Raw genomic sequence first — 23469 nt, 5'->3', positions numbered from 1 at the left:
TGCACATTCTCCCCGTGTCTGCGTGGGTTTCCTCTGGGTACTCCGGTTTCCTCCCACAATCCAAAGATGTTCAGGTCAGGTGAATTGGCCATGATGATAGGTGCATTAGTCAAGGGTAAATGTAGGGTAGACGAATGGGTCTGGGTGGGTTACTCTTTGGAGGGTTGGTGCGGACTGGTTGGGCCGAAGGGCCTGTTGCCATACTGTAGGGAATCTAATCTAAAAAGTTGCCACTTATGATTTTCATGTTAAATGCAAGGCAGTTAGCTTGTGGTTTTGAAGAATCTCATATTTTACAGTCGCTTCCATTTTTGGGTTATTAATTTGTTGACCATTCCTGTGTGAGCTCACCTGTTGTGTCATACGCATTGTATTATGGGATTAACATCTCTATTTCTATTGCAGGCTGCTTCAACAGAAAAATCCTCGTTAAGCACTGTTAGGGAGAAGGTCGTAGTGGAGAAGAGTCCAACAAAGGGTAGACAACCCCGAAAGATTGACTTACGGGCTCGCTACTGGGCATTTCTTTTCGATAATCTCAGACGAGCAGTGGATGAAATTTATGTCACGTGTGAGTCAGACCAGAGTGTGGTGGAATGTAAGGTATGGTTTTGTTTCTACATAGCTGCTGTTTGTTAGATAACATTTGATTGTTACCAAAATTTCAGATGAAAGCTCCACAGTGTAATCAAGTTAGTTATGTCAGTTTATAAAAGAGTGAGATTACTATATAAAACCTGTAACTGCAACTGTTTAGAAAATTGGAAAGCTTATCTAAATGATGTGTCATATGGAGTTTACAGTATAAACAAATCCTAAACACATGGGTACCTTATTTTTAAAGTAAAGATTTATGATAGTTTAGGAGATTGAAAGAATTAAGTACTTCTGTTTAAATATACAAATATATATTATCAAAGAGTTAAGCATGGAATTAAAAAATAGCAGTTTATATGGGATATACAGAACATGCCTAATTCTTGATTTCAACTCGCATAACTAATCTTGTGAAGAATTTCACAAAATGCATTTCTTGTGCCTGCCCTTTTTCGGAAAGTGTGAGCAGAACTATCCAACCTATATTAAACTGAACAATTGCATAACACAGAAGTTATCACTGTAGTCCCAGCAGCACACAAACCATATTTTTCCATGAGCATTTCAGAAGCACGGTGTTCTAAATGCTTTGCCCATGTTCTTAGTTCTGTGGCTAAAGAGCTGAAGTATCTATTAGCTGAACTGAGCTTTCTGGAGATGAGGTGCACATTTGCTGCAACAGAGATGTGCCATTTATTTCTTCCAGTTGTTATGCAAGTATTCACATATAATGGCAGCTGATCATGATTTTATTCTTGATGTGGATTGGGACTTTATGCAATGTTTTCTCATTTCTTAGTTTGTTTAGGTTGTGAGAGTTTATGTGCATTAAGTTTCCAAACAGAAGTGGCTGCTGTTTGAAAATAATTTGACCACATTGTTCGTTTACAGTAGATGGCAGTACTGAGGCTTAGCATTCTTCTGACATTCTTGTGTTTTCTGCTTAATGTCTGACTTGTGCTTTTAACCCTTCCTAGTAAATGACATATCACAACATTCCTGCAGATGTGCTCTGATTATAAAGTGATATTAATTCTAAACCAGTGCATGGTTGGCATGTAATTCCTTGTGCATTTTCTACCCACATTTTGATGACCATGTTCTCAATGTAAATGATTTTCAGTCACTGCTGTTAATTCACCTTAGTTTAAATTGGCAATCAGATTTTCAGATTTAAGTTTTGCTACATCTTTCACTGAGCAGTTTTGTACTCACGCTTATGTTTTTATACAGCAGATCAACAAAAGCGCTCTAAGTTAGGACGTCCCAAATGGTTGGTCATGATCTCATGAGTTGTGAGTCATGATTCTGGGCTGAAACTCAGAGGCAGTAATGGCTGCCCTGTTAACATCTGCAAGGCTCCTTTTTAAGTCCTTTGCATAATGGCATATGTGGCTTAACTTTGACGCCTAACTCTTGCCTCAAAAACCATAGTGAAAAGATCCCAGTTAAAACTTTGTTTCACAGACCCCAAGCTCCCATTGAGCGGTCATGACAATGTGCAAGCCTTGAAATAGAGTCACAATAGGGAAGAGTTTGGCAAGTACTGCTTTGAGTCTGAGAAAACTGAATTTTAAAGTGTAAGCAGTACTTATTATATCTCATTCATATCAAGTTGGCTCAGTTGGCAGCACAGTAGCCTTAGAAGGTTCAAACTGTGCTTCTGGATTTGAACATAAAATGTAGACTGACATTTCAGTGTAATGCAGATATTCACTCCTAAAGGTGCCAACAAAAAGCTCAAGTCTCCCTGATGCCAAAAGAGAAAATGCTGGAAAATCTCAGCAGATCTGGCAGGATCTGTAAGGAGAGAAAAGAGCTGACGTTTCAAGTCTAACTGACCCTTTGTCTGAGCTCTTAAATGGCTTGATGCTCAGTGGTGTGGTCATGCTCCAGGGGGAGGTAGGAGGAGGAGTCTGAGAGTTAGCGCTCAGCCTCTGCAAGGTAGAGGTCAGTACGTCCGATGACAACAGCACCCCCTTTGTCAACAGGTTTGATGACAAGGTTGGGGTTGGACTTAAGGGAGCGAAGGGCAAAAAAGTTCGGATGGAGAGAGGTTGGAATGGGTAAGAGGGGACAGAGAAATTAAGGTGGCTAATGTCCCGTCAACAATTGTCAATGAAAAGATCGAGGGCAGGAAATTGTCCTGGCGGGAGTGTCCAATTAGAGGTGGAATGTTGGAGGGATGTGAAAGGATCTGTGGAGCAGGGGAAGGACTGTTACCCAAAGAAGTGAGCACGAAGGGGCGAAAGAGACAGAAGAAGAGCTCAGCATCATGTCGAGCCCGGAATTCATTGAGGTGGGGACGTAAGGGTACAAAGCTGAGTCCTTTGCTGAGAACAGCATGCTCAGCCTCAGAGAGGGGAAGGTCAGAGGGTATGGTGAACACGTGGCAAGGGCTGGGGCTGGAAGAGATGGGGTTCGAGAGATTGGGACTGTTGGAAGGTGGAGGGTGGGCAAGGGTGTGGATGAGAAGTTGAAGTTTGCGTTCCTTAACATCTGCAAGAAACAGGAAAAGTTTGGAGTTAAGACGTTGAATAGTATAAAGGATGAAATGAAACTGTGGGCCAGGACAGCTTTGAGAGAGAGTAAGTCGGTGCTGCTGGAGAGAGAGGCGTCAAGTGCTTTCATGTAGCTGCGCATGGCCCTGAGTGTGGCTTTTAGGATGCGGCGATAACAGCAGTTGAAAAAATGTTGTATATCGTGCAAGTACCTGTAATCCTGGAGGCAGCATGCAGGGTGGAATTTGAGTTGCAATCCACGTGGAGTAAGTCGGAGGCCAAGACAGTCACTGAGGAAGGAAATATGGCTGTGGAAGCGAATCTTAGTAAATACCTTGTCTTACACTGAGAGAGAAAAGGAAAATAGTGAAGGTGTACACGGGGAGAGAGACAAACAAAAATCCTGTCGGAGAGAAGAGCAGTCCTTCTTCAGGGTAGGCATTCCTGGAAGAGAGATGGCAGTGGGTTAAACACTGGATAAAAGCAAATTACTGCAGATGCTGGGATCTGAAACCAAAAGAGAAAATGCTGGAAAATCTCAGATCTGCTGCCAGATCTGCTTAGATTTTCCAGCATTTTCTCTTTTGGTTTAAGTTTCCCTGGTGCCTAGTCAACAATCCTTCCTTAACTGACATTGAAAAAAAATGTTGGAATTGCTGGAAAACATGTGGTTCAGGTTGTAAGTTTGCTCGCTGAGCTGGTAGGTTTGTTCTCGAACGTTTAGTCACCAGGCTAGAGTAACATCATTAGTGAGCGGCCATTGAAGCACTGGTGTTCTATACAGCTTTCTATTTATGTGTGTTGGTCTGTTTTAGTGGGTGATATCATTTCCAGTTCTTTCTATCAGCGATTGGCATATGGGGTCCAAATAATGTATTTATTGATGGAGTTCCGATTTGAATGCCTGGCCTCGAGGAATTCCCATGTGTGTCCTAGGATGGATGTGTTGTCCCTATCAAAGTGGTGTCCTCCTTTGTCTGTCTGTAAGGATGCTAGTTATAGTTGGTCATGTCTTTTGGTAGCTAGTTGGTGCTCATGTATCCTGGTGGCTAGTTTCCTATTTTTCTGTCCAATCTAGTGTTTGTTGCAGTCCTTGCAGGGTGTTTTGTATATGACATTTGTTTTGCTGGCTGTTGGTACAGGGTCCTTTCAGCTCATCAGTAGCTGTTTCCATGTGTTGGTAGGTTTGTGAGCTACCATGATGCCAAGGGGTCGGGGTAGTTGGTTGTCATCTCCGAGATGTCTTTGATGTACGCTAGTTGGGTAGAGTCTGTGGGCGTGTTGTGTCTTCTTGTTTGGGTTTGTTGTTTAAGAATCAATGGACTGTGCTTAATGGGTACCTGTTGTTCTTGATAATGTTGTTGTATCGTATTTTTCTTCTCGTAACTCTTGGGTGCTGCAGCATGTTGTGGCCTGTTTAAATAATGTCCTGATGCAGCTCTGTTTGTGGCTGTTAGTCAACTACAGGAGCAATTGTCCTATCTGGTCTGTGTGTGTTGCTTTCCTATAGACGCTGGTCTTCAGTTGACTGTTCGTTGCACTGTGACATCTAGGAAGGGAAATCTGGAGTTGTTCTCTTCCTCTTTGGTGAAATTTATGCCAGTAAGGATGTTGTTAATGATATTGTAGGTTTCTTCTAATTTGTTACGTTTCATGATGACAAAGCTGTCATCCACAGAGCAGACACAAAGCTTGGGTTGATTGTGGGGAGGGCTGTTTGTTCTAGTCTCTACATAATTGTCTGTCTAGACTCTGCATAGTCTAGAATGAGTAGCCCTTACAACCATTGCTGGAAAAGTTTAGCAGGTCTGGTGGCACTTCTGGAGATAAATCAGAATTAACGTTTCAGGCTCAGTGACCTTTCCTCAGAACTGATCACAGCCAGGAAAAAGTTGTTTTTCTAACGCAGAAGGTAGGGTTGGGGTGGGGATAAGGAGTAAACAATAGGTGGAGTTAGAGCCCAAAGAGAGCAAACAGTTGGACAGACAAATTATTAGCCTAGGAGAATGATAGTTACTAATGGGGACTGTTAGTGGCTAACAATGAGTTGTGTGTAACAATGAGTTGTGTATAATACCAAACCATATGTTAACAAGGCCTAGTGTGTGGGGGTTGGTTTAAGGGCATGGGAGAGGGTGCCTCAAGACCTAAAATTGTTGAACTCCATATTGAGTCAGAAGGTTGAAGAGTTCCCAAGCAGACAATGAGGTGCACTTCTCTGCTGGAGCTCTGCAGCAAGCCTGAGACAAAGATGTTGGCCAGAGAACACGATGGTGCATTGAAGTGGCAGTTGAACATCACTGAGATACCTATGGTCCTGGGTAGATTTAAAACATGAATGATGATTCTTGAGTTGGGATCCTCAGGGTGAGAGTCTGAGCCGGAGGCAGTCACTGAGGAATGTGATGTGGTGTGGAAACAAGTTTTAGCAAATACCTTGTCAAACACCAGGAGTGACAGTGAAATTAATGAAAGTGGACAAGAGAAAAGATGGGAATGGAGATCCTTCCAGTGAGAGGAGCAGAACTTCCTCAAGGTGGGCATACCTGGAAGATATGTGGCAGTGCATTAAATACTAAACAAGAATGGAAAGAACTGCAGATGCTAGAAATCAGAAACAAAAACAGAAATTGCTGGAAAAGTTGAGCAGGTCATTGGTAGGATCTATGGAGAGTATTCAGAGTTAACGTTCGGGTTCAGGGATCATGGTAGATCAGACCTGCTGAGCTTTTCTAGCAATTTCTGTTTTTGTCTCTGGTTTCCAACATCCACAGTTCTTTTGGTTTTCAATTAAAAAACGCAATATAACAGTCATTCATTTTTGTTGATGCGATATTACTGTGTGGAAATTGGCTAGTATGTTTACTTAAAGACTCGGACTTTTTCAAAAGTAATTAATTGGTGCCTAAAGCTCTTTGGAACATTGTGATAACAGGCTAGATGGTTATGTTCTTTTTCTTTTTCAATACTGATCACTCACAAACATGAGTGGATAGCTGGAAATGGCGTTGTTAATTAAATTTATTGTTAATATTGGAATAACCTTTCTGAAGGGAAGACATGTAAAATCTGCTGGTTTACTCATCGCATTATATTGGAGCCCTTGTTTGTAGTCTCCCCTTTCAAAGTTTTCTTCTGCTTTAATGTTTTTTTTCATGTGCCCCACCCTCATTTAAACTGCCACTCCCTGTTTTAACATCCCTTACTTCCTGTCTACAAAAAGGACCCCGAACGTCCAGTTGCCTGCCACTTCAGCACAGCATCGTGTTCCCTGGCTAATATCTCTGTCTCAGGTTTGCTGCAGTGCTCCAGTGAAGCTCAGCACAAACTGAAAGAACAATACCTCATTTTCTGTTTGGGAACTCTACAGACTTCTGGACTCAATACCGAATTCAACAATTTTAGGGTTTGAGGCACTTTCTCCCATTTCCATACCCAACTCCCACACACCAGGCCTTGTTATCACTTGGTCTGCCATTACACAACACCCATCATTAGTTACTGCATTGTCCACTAATAGCTGTTTATTCTTCCAAGCTGATTGTTATCCACTCCTTTGTCAGTCCAATTCTCTCTCTTTAGGCAGAGATCGCCCAGAGACAAGCCCATCATTTACCTCTCCCTCCTCCCCCCACCTTATCTTCTACATAAAAGCCAACTTTTTCCTAGCTACGATCAGTTCTGAAGGAACCTGAAAAGTTAACTCTGACTTCTTTCCACAGCTGCTACAAGACCTGCTGAGCCTTTCCAGCAATTTCTGTTTTTCTGATGAAAACAACAAATGCTGGTGATTACAGTGGGTCAGACAACATCCATGGAGAAAGGACAAGCTAATATTCGAGCCTAGATGATTCTTCTTCAGAGCTGAAGTGAAGAGTGGAGGGGCAGTATTTGTGTTATAGTTGTGTGTGAGAGGTGGGATGGGAGTAGTAGGTGGAGAAAAGATTTTGATAGTTCAGATAAAGTGATGGGAATGTGATAATAGCCAAACAATGGTGTGTCTCCTGCCTGACCCGAAAGGAGAGTAGGTGCGATGGGGGAAGGGGAGGACATGATAAGCTAAAAGTAAGGAAAGAAATGGTTCACAATTTAAAGGTGTTGAATTCAATATTAATTACAGAAGGCTAGAAAGTGCCCAGTCTGAAGGTGAGATGTTGTTTCTCCAGTTTGCATTGAGATTGTCTGGAATGCTGCAGTATGCTGAGAACTGACATGAGGACATGTAAGCAGGATGCTCGCTCCCTTATTTTCTGGTTGTATCTGGCATAATTGTGCATTTCATGTTGCTGCGACACTACTGTCATGCGACTTGTGTCACCACATGATTGGTTGGCGCCAATGTGACTGCCCTTACAGTCAAAGATCATTGTTATCTTTAACAATTCGCTGCTCAAGTACTGATGTAAATTTTGTTTTTTAATCTTTGTTTTGAATTTCTTTGCTGTTCGTATCATTACCAGTAAAGGAATGATTGTGGAATTAGTTTTTAAAAATAATCTGTACTGCACTTTGGAGTCAAAAGTGTGATGCTGGAAAAGCATAGCTGGTCATGCAGTATCCGAGGAGCAGAGGAGTTGAATCAGGATGAAGAGCTTATGCTTGCAGTGTCGACTCTCCTGCTCCTCAGAGGCTGCCTGACCAGCTGTGCTTTTCCAGCACCACACTTTTTGACTCTGATTTCCAGCATTTGCAGTCCTCATTTTCTCCTGTACTGTACTATACCCATACAGGTACAATAGTTGAGGAACCTACACTGTATGGTAAACCTCTTGAAAGACTTCTTTGCAAGCAAGATGTCTGGTTTCTTCTTTGAAGCTCTCCTTGTTTTGTTTGCAAGTATTTTTGCAAGGAATGCATGGCACTGTACATGAAAGTGCAGTATTTCAACTTTTCCATTGACTTTTTTGAATAAAAAGTTTCCTTAGGAGCCAAACTTTTGGTTTTAGTATGGAAAACTATGCTTCATTTAAAGTTATTTCACTTAAAATTGATGATTTTCAGAAATACAGCCCTAAATCTCTTGACGACACCCTGTACTGTCAGTGTTGCTGTTGACTAACTGGAATGAATTATTAAATCCAAAGCAGAAAGTATTAACTGAAATACAGTTGTCATGTTTGAGCATGCGTGAGTAATGTGTTGGTTATTACTATAGAAAAAGGTTCTCCTGCCCTATGTATAGACTTTAATTTCACTTTCGCTATGTTGCAAGTGGAAAAATGTGTTTTTTCAGTCTTATTGACTGTTACAGAAGTCCGATATTAAATGACATCAACGCTGTAGAATGGAACGCGCCATTTGATTAGCTTGTCTCTGTGACAGAAGTTGGAGAGTCCAAAGCCCACATTACAGATTTGTAGTGAGTTGTAACAGGAGCTCTTTCACTCAGTTCTGTGTTGATATCTAGTGGAATACACATGTCTGATGAAGGACATGTTTTCCAACTCCCTATTGATGGAGCATTCACGGCTTTGCCAGTCAGAGTCTGAATCAACCGATAAAATTTTCCATGGCACAAATGCTGTGAAATGACCAGTTGACTCATTAATGGACATCATTTAAGCTCAACTGGGATATGATATTTTGTTATAGAATATAAAACTACTTCAAGGATTTGAAAATAATCTGAGTAGTGACAATAGTCCTTTTACATCCTTCTACAGTAATTGATTGCAGTGTAATTCTGACAATCCGTATAATGTCATGTGCTTAGTTGACAGGGGCTCTACTACCTGGTTTTGGTTGCAAGTGTGGATGTGAAAATTGTGGTTAGTTTATGGACTGTTAGCCATATAAGAGGATCAGCTTTTTTTTATGCGTTATTGTTCCTAGCTAGAGACAGTGCCTTAGGATATGCAACAGCAGTTAATAGCTCAAAATTCATGTATTTAAATTGCAAATAGCTTGATATGTCCGGCTAATGGGTCTGATTATAAATGACAACAGTAGCTTATAGGGAGGTAGAACAGTTTATTTCATGTATCTAGGTTTTGCCGAAACACACTGTGTGGTAGCAATTACATGCGATGTTAAACAGGCCTTTTAAGTTGCTAACAGTTTCCTTCCTACTCTTGGCTATTGCATCTATAAATTGAGCAATAAGGAATGATGCGTATTATAAGTGTTGTTATTCTATCGTTTGCGGTGGCCACTGTTTAAGAAGGGTGGTAAGGACAAGCCAGGGAACTATAGACCAGTGAGCCTGACCTCGGTGGTGGGCAAGTTGTTGGAGGGAGTCCTGAGGGACAGGATGTACATGTATTTGGAAAGGCAAGGACTGATTCGGGATAGTCGTGGGAAATCATGTCTCACAAACTTGATCGAGTTTTTTGAAGAAGTAACAAAGAAGATTGATGAGGTCAGAACAGTGGATGTGATCTCTAGGGACTTCAGTAAGGCATTCGACAAGGTTCCCCATGGGAGGCTGATTAGCAAGGTTAGATCTCATGGAATACAGGGAGAACTAGCCATTTGGATACAGAAGTGGCTCAAAGATAGAAAACAGAGGGTGGTAGTGGAGGGTTGTTTTTCGGACTGGAGGCCTGTGACCAGTGGAGTGTCACAAGGATCGGTGGTGGGTCCTCTACTTTTTGTCATTTACATAAATGATTTGGATGTGAGCATAAGAGGTAGAGTTAGTAAGTTTGCAGATGACACCAAAATTGGAGGTGTAGTGGACAGCGAAGAGGGTTACCTCAGATTACAACAGGATCTTGACCAGAGGGGCCAATGGGCTGAGAAATAGCAGATGGAGTTTAATTCTGATAAATGCGAGGTGCTGCATTTTGGGAAAGCAAATCTTAGCAGGACTTATACACTTAATGGTAAGGTCCTAGGGAGTGTTGCTGAACAAAGAGATCTTGGAGTGCAGGTTCATAGCTCCTTGAAAGTGGAGTCGCAGGTAGATAGGATAGTGAAGGCGGCGTTTGGTTTGCTTTCCTTTATTGGTCAGAGTATTGAGTACAGGAGTTGGGAGGTCATGTTGCGGCTGTACATTGGCTAGGTCACTGTTGGAATATTGCATGCAATCCTGGTCTCCTTCCTATTGGAAGGATGTTGTGAAACTTGAAAGGGTTCAGAAAAGATTTACAAGGATGTTGCCAGGGTTGGAGGATTTGAGCTATAGGGAGAGGCTGAACAGGCTGGGGCTGTTTTCCCTGGAGTGTCGGAGGCTGAGGGGTGACCTTATAGAGGTTTACAAAATTATGGGATGCATGGATTGGGTAAATAGGCAAAGTCTTTTCACCGGGGTTGGGGAGTCCAGAACTGGAGGGCATAGGTTTAGGGTGAGAGGGGAAAGGTATAAAAGAGACCTAAGGGGCAACCTTTTCACGCATAGGGTGGTACGTGTATGGAATGAGCTGCCAGAGGATGTGGTGGAGGCTGGTACAATTGTAACATTTAAGAGGCATTTGGATGCGTATATGAATAGGAAGGGTTTGGGGGGATATGGGCCAGGTGCTGGCAGGTGGGACTAGATTGGGTTGGGATATCTGGTCGGCATGGATGGGTTGGACCGAAGGGTCTGTTTCCATGCTGTACATCTCTATTACTCTATGTATACCATCAACAAATCAGTTTGGAGCGGGAAAGTAAAATGTTCAAGAATAGGACAGAAATGTAAACTTTAAAGTATCCCTCCAAGTTACAGGTTAGTTTCAAGTATTGCAACTATACATCTGTACAGTCACAAGATATAGAATAATGTATCATGTACTTTTAATAAAAGTTGAACAGAATGAAATTGCTTTGAATGCATTTTCTGCAGTACTCTAGTTTTTATCTAGTACTCTACAATAAGAAGGCAGTGTTATTGATTAAGTTAAATATGAGGCTGTATTGTTAAATGGGATTTTCTTGAATTTTAATTGTTAAAAAGAACTTCTTAAGTAATTTAAATCACAGCTGAAGCTCAGATCCTTAGTTTTAAAAGGTTTAAAGCTTGTGGTTCTGCCAACACGTTTTGCTGTTTAGCTGCGGTTGGGTATGAAGAGAATGTCCTTTGACGAAATCTCTTTCTAACTATCCCATTAATTTTTGTTAGCAAGGGTCTGCTCGAATCCTAACTCTGTCTCAGGAGCAGTACAGTCAAGTCAACTTCAAACTTTGATCTTCTGGTTGAAAATTTTATATCATCCTACCAGTGCTGTTGTGACATTTGAAATCCTTCTTCTGGCTGAAGGCTATCTTTTGGGATAATGTTTAATGAGATAAAGACAGATGGTTTATGTGACTGATGTGTTAACAATGTTGTCATGAATATTCATTTAAAACCTACAATTGTGAAACTACCTTGCAGCATTTTCTCCTACTCTTTTTCCTAAAATTTAGTACTTCATCTGTAAACCTTTTCTATGTCCACTTGAATTGTGTAAAATATTCATATATTGTACCTTTTTTTTCACATTCTAAACCTGTCTTGTGCCTGGAGGCAGAATTTTGAATTGCCTTATACTTAGGTCTGTAACCATAAGTACTTCAGCCCATCGGTAATGATGCTAGCAATTTGAGATGATGCATTCCACAATGTTAAAGTCTGTTGGCTTCAATGTGAATCTCCTGAATTGTTACATAGTAAAGCTATTATAACAGTGCCAATTTGTTTATTCCTTTTAATTTCCATCAGGCTTCCGGACTCCTGACAAAACCTACAGCTGAACGCTCACTGTGTAAGCTGCACACTTCAATATCCTATCTTCTTTGGCATGAAGATGAACTGATTGAACCGCAGTTTTTGCCTAAGGCGAAGGCTGAGCTTCACTGCATTTAGGAAGTTTATGTAGTCCTGCTCAATTGCTCAGGATTAAAATAACCAGAGTTGGCTGAATACAAAAGATGATGAAATTTTGATTACTTCAATGCACAGTCATTTGCTCATTCACATTTTATGTTCAATCTGGCTATTGGCTATAAAACATGGTGCAGCACCCCAAATGGGATTGGAAGGCAGACTCCGAAGTAGAGGCTACTACCTGAGCACTGTTCTCTGTTAGGTATCGCCTGGGCTGGAGTGATAGGCCTTCACCCAGTGGACTCTGGCCCGAAACGTCAAATTTCCTGTTCCTTGGATGCTGCCTAACCTGCTGTACTTTAACCAGCAACACATTTTCAGCTTCACCCAGTGAACTACCTGTTCAGAGAGCATTGCAGTTTGACATGCTATGTCTAACCAGAGGTGAAAAAATAAGAAATAAAGAAAAATTTATCTTATTGTTCTCGGTTTTTTCTTTGATGGTATACTTTAAATATTTCTTTCAATATTATAATAGTCTTTAGACTATATTTCCAAGATTTTGCCTGAATACACAAAACCAGTAAATGCTAAATAAATATCTGTAATTATTATAGCCCTCCTTTTTCAACAGATACATTTAGTATTGGTGAGAAAAGAGAACTGGCTTACACGAAAATGTGAGATGAACTAAATGGTTAACAGAAATAATGAAAAGTGTCAGATCTTCAGTAGACAGTGGAAAGAACTTAACTTAAAATATGGTTGAATGAAAATGTACAGTGGGAAAATTCGATATAGAACAGGAGGAGGCCATTCAGCCTAAAAGGGTTTTAAGAATTGAACAGGCAAATGAATTTAGGACATGTGTGGAGAGTAAACATCAACATAGACAGGTTGAATGTCACAAAAATGTAATGGGAAACCAAAGAAACATTAAATGTAATATTCTGTAAATATCTCATGTCACAATCTGAGATTTTTCAAAAAACACATGATGAAATTAAAATTGTCCACTGAAAATCCTACGACTTTTATTAAAGTTCCCTTTCCGAAAAGTGGAAATTATATTCTGAAAAAGTGAACCCTTTGCAGTTGTTCTTTGCTATGAAGAATAACACGTGACTCCCTCTAATTAGCTCCCTTTGATCCAGAAACAGAAAGAAAAGCAATAATCAATTATCTTGTCTTGTTGCAAAGTTGTTCTTGTCAAAGCAAATGCGCTTTTACAACTCTCACTTTCTTTGTAAATTGCATTAGTATTTGCATTGGACCATCTCAAGACAAGTTTGGTGTGTGTTATGTATCCTGTACATTTTGTAATGAATGAATCTGCTGTTTGCTGGAGTCACAGTACATTTCCAGTGAAAGAAATGAAAAGGATGATCAATTTTCTCGGTAAAAGAACGCACCGGTGGATGATAATTTGTCTGAAAGTTGTATTTCAGTGTTGCTTCTGTGTGGCAGGCATGACCTTCAGAAAATAAATCCCCTTCATACACCAGATAACCTGTCCGACAATCCAGTGGAGTTTATTTTAGCATGAAGCTTGCTGTTACACAGCTTAGCCCATAAAGACTTCTTTCTTGTCAGCGCCTTCTCATGCAGCAGAACTTTCCACTGTTTCAGCACATCAGGATATATCTTCTGCATTGGCTGCTGTAGGTGAGGCAGAGAGAGGTATTGATGTCCAGGACCCTTGGGTCTTGTGTACTGGTATTGTGTGTCAGCAGGACAAAGGGTTGGCGCCAACCGTCCTGCTGTATGCGCCAGAAACTAGAATTAATTACAAACCAATCGAATCCGTTGCAGCCAATTGGTAAACTAATTGGTAATTTTAGCTGTACATCTATACTTTGTTATCTGCCTGTCCATAACAGTGTTTTCAGAGCCACTTTTGTTCCAGTCTCTCCTGCTTGACAAAATGGCCTTCATCGCTGCAAGGGGAAAGATGCGCACCAGCGAGTACGGGGGCCACTCCGGCTGCTTGTCTTGTTTGTGTTCCCTTGTTCACTAAACAAGCTTCAGGTTACTGGTGCTTGGAACTGCTCTGATTAGAGCAGATAACATGGAGCTGAATCAAATACTACAAGACTGCAAGGTTGCAGCTAATCAGCATGGAATTTCTCTATATGTTAAAGAATGATTCAGTGGATAATTGGAGAATGATTTCTTTTCCTTGTGCATTCTTGGGGAAAGTATTTGCATATTTACTTTCAGAGTCATAATAAAGTCTTATATTTGTTTTTATGATTACTTAAAGGTGCTGAAATGTGATGTTCTTCGTTCAGTTTTAGTTCTCAACACTGTTTTAAAGGAGTGAGAGCAGCTGGGGATGGAAGAAGCTTGCTGAAAGCCAAGGTTAAGCAAAAGAATGCCATTCCTCAACCGTGCTAACTCGGAACCCTCACAGGAAAACCAAACGGTGTGCATGTGCAAAAAATTAATTGGAAGCAGAAGATTTTTCTCGCAACTGTAACATTGTGTGAATACACTTATTGGAGTGTAAAATGTCAACTTGACTCACTGGAGATGCTCTTGTTTCAGAGAGTTGTAGGTTCAAGCAGTGTTTCAGGACATACACATTTGACTACGTTCGCAAGGCAGAGTAATTTTGTTGCTTTTTTGAAGGTGTCATGCTAAACTGAGGCTCCAACTACTTGCCAAAGTAAAAGATTCCATAGCATCTTTTGATAAGAGTAGGATGCACTTGTATTAAGCCTGAGGGTCATTATCCCCCAAGAAACCTCGCAAGAAGCTGTTTAATGTCTGAGATCTTGCAATGCAAAGTTATGACTATTGTTGTCAATACAAAAATAATTCATTTGTCTGTAAAGTGTTTAGGGAGGTCGTGAAGATGTGAAAGTCACAATGTAAATGCAGTTGTTTAATTCTGTCTATACTGGGTGAATTTGTTTCTAATTTGCTGCTGTTGAAACCTGTGGTTTCAATGGGTTCTAGTATATTCAAAACAGAGCAAAATAGGAATGCTGCTCTACTGAGGCTGCTTTTGATTTTTTGTTTCCCCCATCTGCTGTTTGACTAAGTGCTCAGCTCACCCATGCAGGTGAGCAATGTGACTACTTCAGCTGCTGCATCAGGAATCCATATACAGAAATGAATGTACAGTAACTGTTTTTTGCACTGCAGTCAGCATTGTGCAATCCGTCACATACTGGAAGTGTGACTCTGTACTCTGGCCACTCTGAAACAGGCTACACTGAAGGGTGAAAGTGAGGACTGCAGATGCTGGGGAGTCAGAGTTGAAAAGCTTGGTGCTGGAAAAAGCACAGCAGGTAAATTGGTAGCCGAGGAGCAGGAGAGTCAATGTTTTGGGCATAAATCCTTCATCAGGAATGGGGTGGGGGAAGGGTGGCTGAGGGAAAGGTAGGTGGGATAGCGACAGATGGATCCAGGTAGGAGGTGATTGTGATAGGTTGTGGGAGGGTGGAGCAGAGAGCTGGGAAGGAAGATGGACAGGTGGGTCAGGTCAAGAGGGTGGTGCTGAGTTGGAATGTTGAATCTGGGATGAGGTGGGGAGGGTAGGGAGATTTGGAAACTGGTGAAGTCTTTGATGCTGTGTGGTTGTAGGGTCCTGAGGTGGAAGATGAGGTGTTCTTCCTCCAATTGTTGGGTGACTTTGATTTGGAGACGGAGGTGATTAATTTTTCAGTGTTAAAGTGTTGTGATGTGAATATTTTACTTTGTTAACAGGCAGTGATGAAACATGTATTTAGCAGTTCTCCAAGAAATTAGTATTGATTGAAAGTACATTAATCAATACTATAACTTACAAATATGTTTAGATTTATAATTTTTCCTTCATATTCGTGGTCATGATTATTGGGTTTACTCATTAATCTTATGCAGTCTTGCCACAGTTCTCTAGAGGACTTTTTGTTTTAGCTGTTTGTCATAATAGGACAAAGAAAGTTATAGTCAAGAGTGTGGTGCTGGAAAAGCATAGCTCGTCAGGCAGTGTCCAACGAGCAGGAAAATCAATATTTCGGGCAAAAGCCCTTCATCAGGAACAAAGCAACAGTGAAATTTTGGTGATATTATTCCAAAATTGAATTATATGAGGATTATAGGGGAAGTTGCAGTGGTATTCTTGTATGTCTGCCCTTGGCCTTTTAAGTAGCAGACATTGCAATACGTTTTGTAAATGTACATATTGCCACTGGTGTGCATTGGTGATGGATGGGTATCAGCCAATTGAGCTGATTTGCCTTTAGTGGTATTTAGTTTCTTGAGTGTTGTTGGAGACTCGTTCAACCATGTAAGATGGTGGAGCTCAACACTATTCAGTTTGGGTTCTCCCAGGGCCACTATGCCTCAGATCTCATTACAGCTTTGGACCTAATATGGACAAAAGAGGTGAGGTGAAAATGATGACTGCTGTTAACATAAAGACAGACAGCATTTAACTGTGTGTCTTAAAGGAGTCCTAGCAAAATTAAACTAACTGCATATCAGGGAAAATTTTCCATTTTGGAGTCCTATAAATGTTTGTTGGTGGTCAGTTATCTCAGCCATAGGACATCATTGCAGGAGTTATTGTTCCAAACCCCAATCATCTTTAGCTACTTCGTCAACAACCTGCCATCCATCATAAAGTCAGAAGTGGGAATGTTTGATGATTGTGCAATATTTCACACCATTTGTGACATGTTAGATTCTGAAATGGCCATGTCAATATTGTCTGAACGTCTGGATACCATCATACTGGAGCTGGACAGTGACAAGTAGCCATCATGCCATACCAGTGCCAGTTAATGATGATCTTTAACAAAAGTAAATCTGGTCATGTCTCTCGATATTGAGTGATGTCGCCATCACTGGAGTCTGAACTGTCAACATCCTGAGGTTTATCATTGACTAGAAACAGAACTGTACCAGCTTACAAGTACTGTGTGTACAAAAATGGTTAAGAGGCTGAAATTTTTAGTGGTGAACAACTAACCCTAACCCCCCAAAGACTGTCCATCTTCCAGGCATAAATCAGAATAATGGAATACTTTCTGCTGCCTGGTTAAGGACAACTCCAAAAACACTCCAGAAGCTTGACACCCATCCGTCTGGTTACGTTAATTGGGGGTGAGGGGAAGTGTGATGGCAGATAGGGTATGATGGGAAACTAACATTTGTCTCTTTGGCATGAAAGATAGAAAAGCAGAATATGTTTTAAATGATGTGATGTACAGAGGGTGCACTCATATAAGGAACATAGATATCTCATAGGTTCATCCAACAATGATGAAGGTAAGTGGCATGGAGGCCTTTATTGCAAAGGGATTGGAGTACAGGAATAAACAAATCTTGCGATATTAGAATGGAGTTTGGCTGAGAGTGACTGATAGGTGACCAGAATGACCATTGTCTCTCTCACAGTCAGTGGCTTAGAATGTTTTTTTCTACTGACCGTTTCAATCCATTGTACACACCTAAGCCTGGCTAAGTTTAGTTTGGGTCTGCTAAATGTAACTTGCTAAAAACGTTCCTGAGGAAGTGTCCAGTAGAATAGCACCAACTGGTCAATACCTTGCAATGAAGCAGACGTGAACCAAAGCCTTCATCTAGTACATGGAGTCTGCAGTCTCTGCCCATTACTAAATCACTGATGCAAACCTCACTGTCACAGCAGGATGGAAGATCCAACTGGACTGTCAAATCAGATACCATTTTGCCAACTTCTGCAACCTGACGTTTTCAAGAATATGAACATTCTGAGCTCCTGTGCCCAGTTTGCAGGATTTGGGAGGTGATTGCTCCCAATGATTCTTTAATTTCTAGGGAGGATAAAGAAATGATTGATATTTCCACTCTGACCATTTTTAAAAATTGACGGTTCTCAAGATTGTAGCTATCCTGTTCTTGCACTGGGAGGGAGGTACGGATTAAAAATAAGATTGGCTTGCTGGCTTTGCTTTCTATGTCAAACAAGTAAGTAGTTCAGTGGTTAGCACTGCTGCCTCATAGCACCAGGGACCTGGGTTCGATTCTACCCTTGGGTGACTGCGCAAACTCCACACAGACATTCTCCCCATGTCTGCTGGGTTTCCACTGGCTGCTCCAATTTCCACCCACAGTCCAAAGATGTGCAGATTAGGTGGATTGCCATAGTGTCCAGGGTTTGCAGGCTAGGTGGATTAGCCATGGGGAATGGAAGGTTATAGGTTATCGTAGGGGGCATGGGTCTGGGTGGGATGCTCTTTGGAGAGTTGGTGGGTCTTTATGGGCTGAATGCTCTGCTGCCACACTGGAAGGATTCTATGATTCTATCATTCAAACATTCACCCCTGCCACCATTGAGGTATGGTGGCATTAGTGTGTACCACCTGCAAGGTCCACTACAATAATTCATCAAGGCTCCCTCAGCAGCACATTCCAAGCCTGAAACCTCTACCATGTAGAAGGACAAGGGCAGCAGATACATGCAAACACCACCACCTTCAAGTTCCCTGGCAAAGCATACACTATCCAGATTTGGAACTTGCTGTTCCTTCACTGCTGCTGAATCTATTCATGGAAATATCTTCTCAACAGTACTGTGGGTGTGGTGCATCACATGAACTGCAGCAATTCGAGAAGGGGGTGTCACGGTGGCTCAGTGATTAGCACTGCTGCCTCACAACGCCAGGGACCTGGGTTCGATTCCCTCTTCGGGATGACTGTCTGTGTGGAGTTTGCTCATTCTCCCTGTGTCTGCGTGGGTTTCCTTTGGGTGCTTCAGTTTCCTCCCCCAATCCAAAGATGTGAATTGACCATGTGAATTGCCCATAGTGTTGGGTGCATTAGTCAGGGGTAAATATAGGGTCGGGGAATGGGTCTGGGTGGGTTACTCTTCGGAGGGTCGGTGTGGATTTAGTGGGCCGAAGGGCCTGTTTCCAAACTGTAGGTAATCTAATCTAATCTTAAAAAAGTGGTTCACCACCACCTAATCAAGGGCGATTAGGTTATGGGCAGCAAGCGCACCAATGCCCACATCCTTTCTTTAATAATAAAATATGTTGCAAGAGCCCATATTTTGCTCTATCTATTTCTTTGATATTGCAAGTAGTAAATAAAATTGGCTGATACTTCTAACTTTGAGAACCTTCAGAGGTGGCTAAGATGGATCATCCCATTTTGGTCATGCCATGGAACAGCTGTCCTTATTGGAGAGAAATGCCCTGAAGGACAGGATATGAGAAATGTGTCTGGCATACTTATTTTTGCAAAATGTTGCTTAAAATAGAAGTGATATATATTCCATTATATTGGAATATTTAAAGACTGGCATCAAAACTGTAACAATATATTGCAATTGGACCAGTCTGAATCAAACCGTTAGATCTTTAAGGTGGCTTGAGAGCATCAATGACCAACACTTATATAACTATTAAAGTGATTTTTGCAAGGCTTGTGAAGGTTTGTAGCTCAGGTTGAGGTTTAGGGTGTAGGTTTGCTCGCTGAGCTGTAGGTTTGATATCCAGACATTTCATTACCTGGCTAGGTAACATCATCAGTGGCGACCTCCAAGTGAAGCGAAGCTGTTGTCTCCTGCTTTCTATTTATATCTTTCTCCTGGATGGGGTTCCTGGGGGTTTGTGGTGATGTCATTTCCTGTTCATTTTCTGAGGGGTTAATAGATGGTATCTAGATCTATGTGCTTGTTTATGACGTTGTGGTTGGAGTGCCAGGCCTGTAGGAATTCTCTGGCATGTCTTTGTTTAGCCTGTCCCAGGATAGATGTGTTGTCCCAGTCAAAATGGTGGTTATTTTCATCCGTGTGTAGGGCTACGAGGGAGAGAGGGTCTGTCTTTTTGTGGCTAGCTGGTGTTCGTGTATCCTGGTGGCTAACTTTCTTCGTGTTTGTCCTACGCAGTGTTTGTGGCAGTCCTTGCATGGAAATTTGTCCATGGGTTGTACCCACAACATGAGTTGTGATTTTATTGAATTCTTTGGAACCATGCAGGAATAGTGATTGGAAAATCTAATTCTGCTTGAATGGAGTTATGAAGAAACTGTACAGAAAAGTGAATTCAAATTCAAGTGATATTTTTAATTGCGGGCAGTTTATTTTTCTTATTTTGATTGCGATCTATGTTTGTGAGTGAGTGTTGGCTTGTGGTTAAGAAAAGTAACACTGATCATCTATTTTGAGTCTTTTTTTGGCCGTCATTCAATCGGTTGAACCTGACTTTAAACTCCATTGTCATGTTTGTAAGCAGCTGCAGTTTTGTTTAAGAAACATGCCAGTTATAAACAAATCTTGCAGAGGAAATCCAGATGGCTGCCACCGGAGGCATCAATCATTGACTCTAAATACCTGCATCTAAATCAAGGTTGTTATCAAAAGTACAGTAGGTGTGTGTTGTGTTGAACTTGATAGCATATTTGCATCTGAATAATAATGGAAACATTACAATTAAATCAGTACATTGTAGCATTGAGCTAATTTTCTTCTCACGATGTGTCCTTAACATATAGTTTTGAATTTTGCTACTTCTAGAATCAGACGACAGTCTCTTCACTCACCTCCAAAATATTCTCACCAGTCACTGATAAGTTCATAAGATTCCTCCATTTAGTTGGTTCAAATTAAAGAAATTCAGCAGCAACATTTAGCAGGGTGTTTTTTCATGATTCAAGAATTCCAAACACCTTTCTCTAAATTAGCACAATCAGTTAATTAACTCCCCTTGAAAGGTTAAAAAAAGTTCTTGGCAATGTTAAATTTTGTGTCCCATTAAAATAAATTATTTACAGGAAGCTTAAGATTTGATGTTATATAGGAAAGTTGCTTCCAAGTGTTGTGACACCCTTCCAAAATATATCTCATTGATTTCATAAAACCATTGTGGCTTTAATATGGAATCATATTAAAGTTGGATTATGAATCTTCAAAGAGATGCTTCTAGATTGAAAAGGGTAAGATGTGTAGATATCTAAGGGCAGGCTTAATTTTATATTTGCCCAAAATTGTATGTAAGTGCAAAAAAATTAAGCAGTTACTTTCACATGATGAGATTGCTTAGTTTCAAAAACTTGTCAAAAGAACAGTTCATGCAATTCAAACATTCACCCTAGTTGTGTGCATTATAGATTGATTCATGGTATGCTGCACAGCCTCTTTAGATCATCTAATTATTTCAAACAATAGCTTTATGTCACAGTGTTTTTTTCCACTTCCTAGGTTGTCTTTTACACCTGAAGCCATTCTACCTAAATGTCAGCAGACACATATTATGGTCAGTGTTCATTTTTAGAATAGAGCTATACTGAGTCATGACAGAAGAGACAGAGAAAGATGTAAGTTTCACATTACCAACAATGTGGTGTCCTCCCACAAGAAGAAACGATATTGGACACAAAAAGAGACAATTTCTTTGACGCCTAGAAAGGCACTCAAAGCACTTCACAGAAGCATAAGTGGACAGAATGTTTGAACTTATTAAAGTTGGATTCTAAGGAAGTGAAAGATGGAGGAGGGGAGATTTAGAAAGAGTGTCAGAGATTAGTACTGAAGTGGCTGAACACACCGGTGGCACTTATTTGCCAAAGGGAGTGGGAATGCACGAGAGACCATATTTGGAGGCAATCAGAGTTTTCGACAGTTGCATGACAAAATCTGGAACGGTTGTGGGCGGCACGGTGGCACAGTGGTTAGCACTGCTGCCTCACAGCGCCTGAGACCCGACAGACTGTGTGGAGTTTGCACGTTCTTCCTGTGTCTGCATGGGTTTCCTCCGGGTGCTCCGGTTTCCTCCCACAGTCCAAAGATGTGCGGGTCAGGTGAATTGGCCATGGTAAAATTGCCCGTAGTGTTAGGTAAGGGGTAAATGTAGGGGTATGGGTGGGTTACGCTTCGGCGGATCGGTGTGGACTTGTTGGGCCGAAGGGCCTGTTTCCACACTGTAAGTAATCTAATCTAATCTAATCTAAGGGTCAAATTGATTTATTGGTGGGCTGGCAGCCAGTGTAGGTCAGTGCACATAGGTGATAGCATTGAAACAGATGAATAATGGATGTTTATTTTGGAGTGGTGGGTTAGTCCCTGAGGAATGGGAATCATTTATGTATTATCAGCAAGTATGTATGGTCAGCTGTTTAATTGGAGTAGGGTCAAGAACGAAGGAGAAGGTCAGCTGGACTAGATGGGCTTAGAGAGGGTGGGGTAGAAGAGACACTAGAGAAAGATTTATAGAATCATACAATACAGAAGAAGCCTTCGACCAATATGTCTGTACTGCCAAAACTATACTTCATCTACTTTAGCCCCATAGTCTCGAATGTTATGGTTTTTCAAGCGTTCATCCATGTTGTGAAATAATCAGCGAATACTACCCCTCCCTGTCAGTACATATCAGAACCCCACCACAAGCTGGGTGAAAGGTTTTTCCTCAAACCACCCCAAAAAGCCTCCTGCCTGTCATGTTAAAACTGTGCCTCCTCGTTGTTGACCCTTCAACTAAGGGGAAGAGGTGGACCCTTACTGTCCACCTTGTCCATGCCCTTCATAAATCTTACACAGTTGTAACAGGTCCCCCTCAAATTTTTCTGCTCCGAAGAAAACAACCCAAGCTTATGCAGGTTCTCATCCTAGCTAAAGCACTCCATCCCAGGCAGTGTCCTGGTGAATCTCTTCTGGAACCTCTTCAGTGAAATCACCTTGCCATAGTACGGTGACCAGAGCAAAGGCCAGTGGTAAAACATTGGTGGGAATGTAACTTGGAGGTGACAGAAAGTTAAGGATGTGACAGAGGTAGGAAAACAGATGATCTAAATTTTAGTTTGAGAAATCCTTATATGTTTCTTAAGATGAGGGCAGAGGGGCTATGGAAATTTAGCATCTATAACAGTAATACTCAGTGTTTGTACAGTTTAAATGGATGTAGCGTGAAGTAAATTTACAAAGAAAAGAAATGAAACTTAACCATAAATATTTTGCTGTGACTTCAAATTAGACAAAATAAGTGAGAAAAAACATCAGCCTAGACACTGCAAATAGCACAATTCCAAAACCAGCTCCACTGTCTGAACATTGAAATTGCAAAGCTTACTAACCATTTTCTTCCATGAAATTTTTCTCATGAATTTTATTCCATTTAGTACTTCATTCAGAGTGAAAAAGTTGTCCGAAGCGATTTTCACTGACAATATTGCAGCAGAGAAAAAGGAGCAACTCAAACCAGCATTGATTTATGATTTGTGGGAGTAGGGGGTATTACTTGCAACCTAATTATAATGAGTTTCTTTTCTCAGGAAGTGTTGATGATGCTGGATAACTATGTGCGAGATTTCAAGGCATTGATAGATTGGTTGCAGCTGCAGGAAAAGTTAGAGAATACAGATGCACGGAACAGGTAATACACTACAGTGTACACCATCCACTTGAAATAACTTAATTATTGAATGGGAGTTCTATATTCCCATTAAACTGGCTAATTGTTGCTAAATGTTCTGAAGAATGGATATATGAAAGGAGACATTCAGAGGAAGTTTGTCAGCAAAGTATCTGATTTTAAGCAACCTACTGAAAATAACTAGCAGAAGACTTTGAAAGACAACAGACCTTTATCTGATTGTTAGACCAATTATGATGTTCTGGGGTGCAGGGTATTTGAGTAAAATGATCAAGATTCCAGTCAATTAGTA

The 23469-nt window shown here is 41.0% G+C and overlaps 1 protein-coding gene across 2 annotated transcripts in view; it reads left to right on the top strand.

Annotated features, from left to right (window-relative positions):
• scaper (S-phase cyclin A-associated protein in the ER) overlaps window positions 1–23469 on the top strand; it is a 324173-nt gene that overhangs the window by 46608 nt on the left and 254096 nt on the right. For both annotated transcript variants that reach the window (XM_060853762.1, XM_060853761.1), the window contains exons 4-5: window positions 406–603; window positions 23077–23177. In XM_060853762.1, the coding sequence (XP_060709745.1) occupies window positions 406–603; window positions 23077–23177 (299 nt within the window). The remainder of the gene's footprint in view (window positions 1–405; window positions 604–23076; window positions 23178–23469) is intronic.

This window comes from Hemiscyllium ocellatum, chromosome 42 (assembly GCF_020745735.1).
Source record: "Hemiscyllium ocellatum isolate sHemOce1 chromosome 42, sHemOce1.pat.X.cur, whole genome shotgun sequence".
NCBI lineage: Eukaryota > Metazoa > Chordata > Chondrichthyes > Orectolobiformes > Hemiscylliidae > Hemiscyllium > Hemiscyllium ocellatum.
Note: the sequence above shows the minus strand (reverse complement) of the source record. Positions and strands in the feature narration are given on the sequence as shown.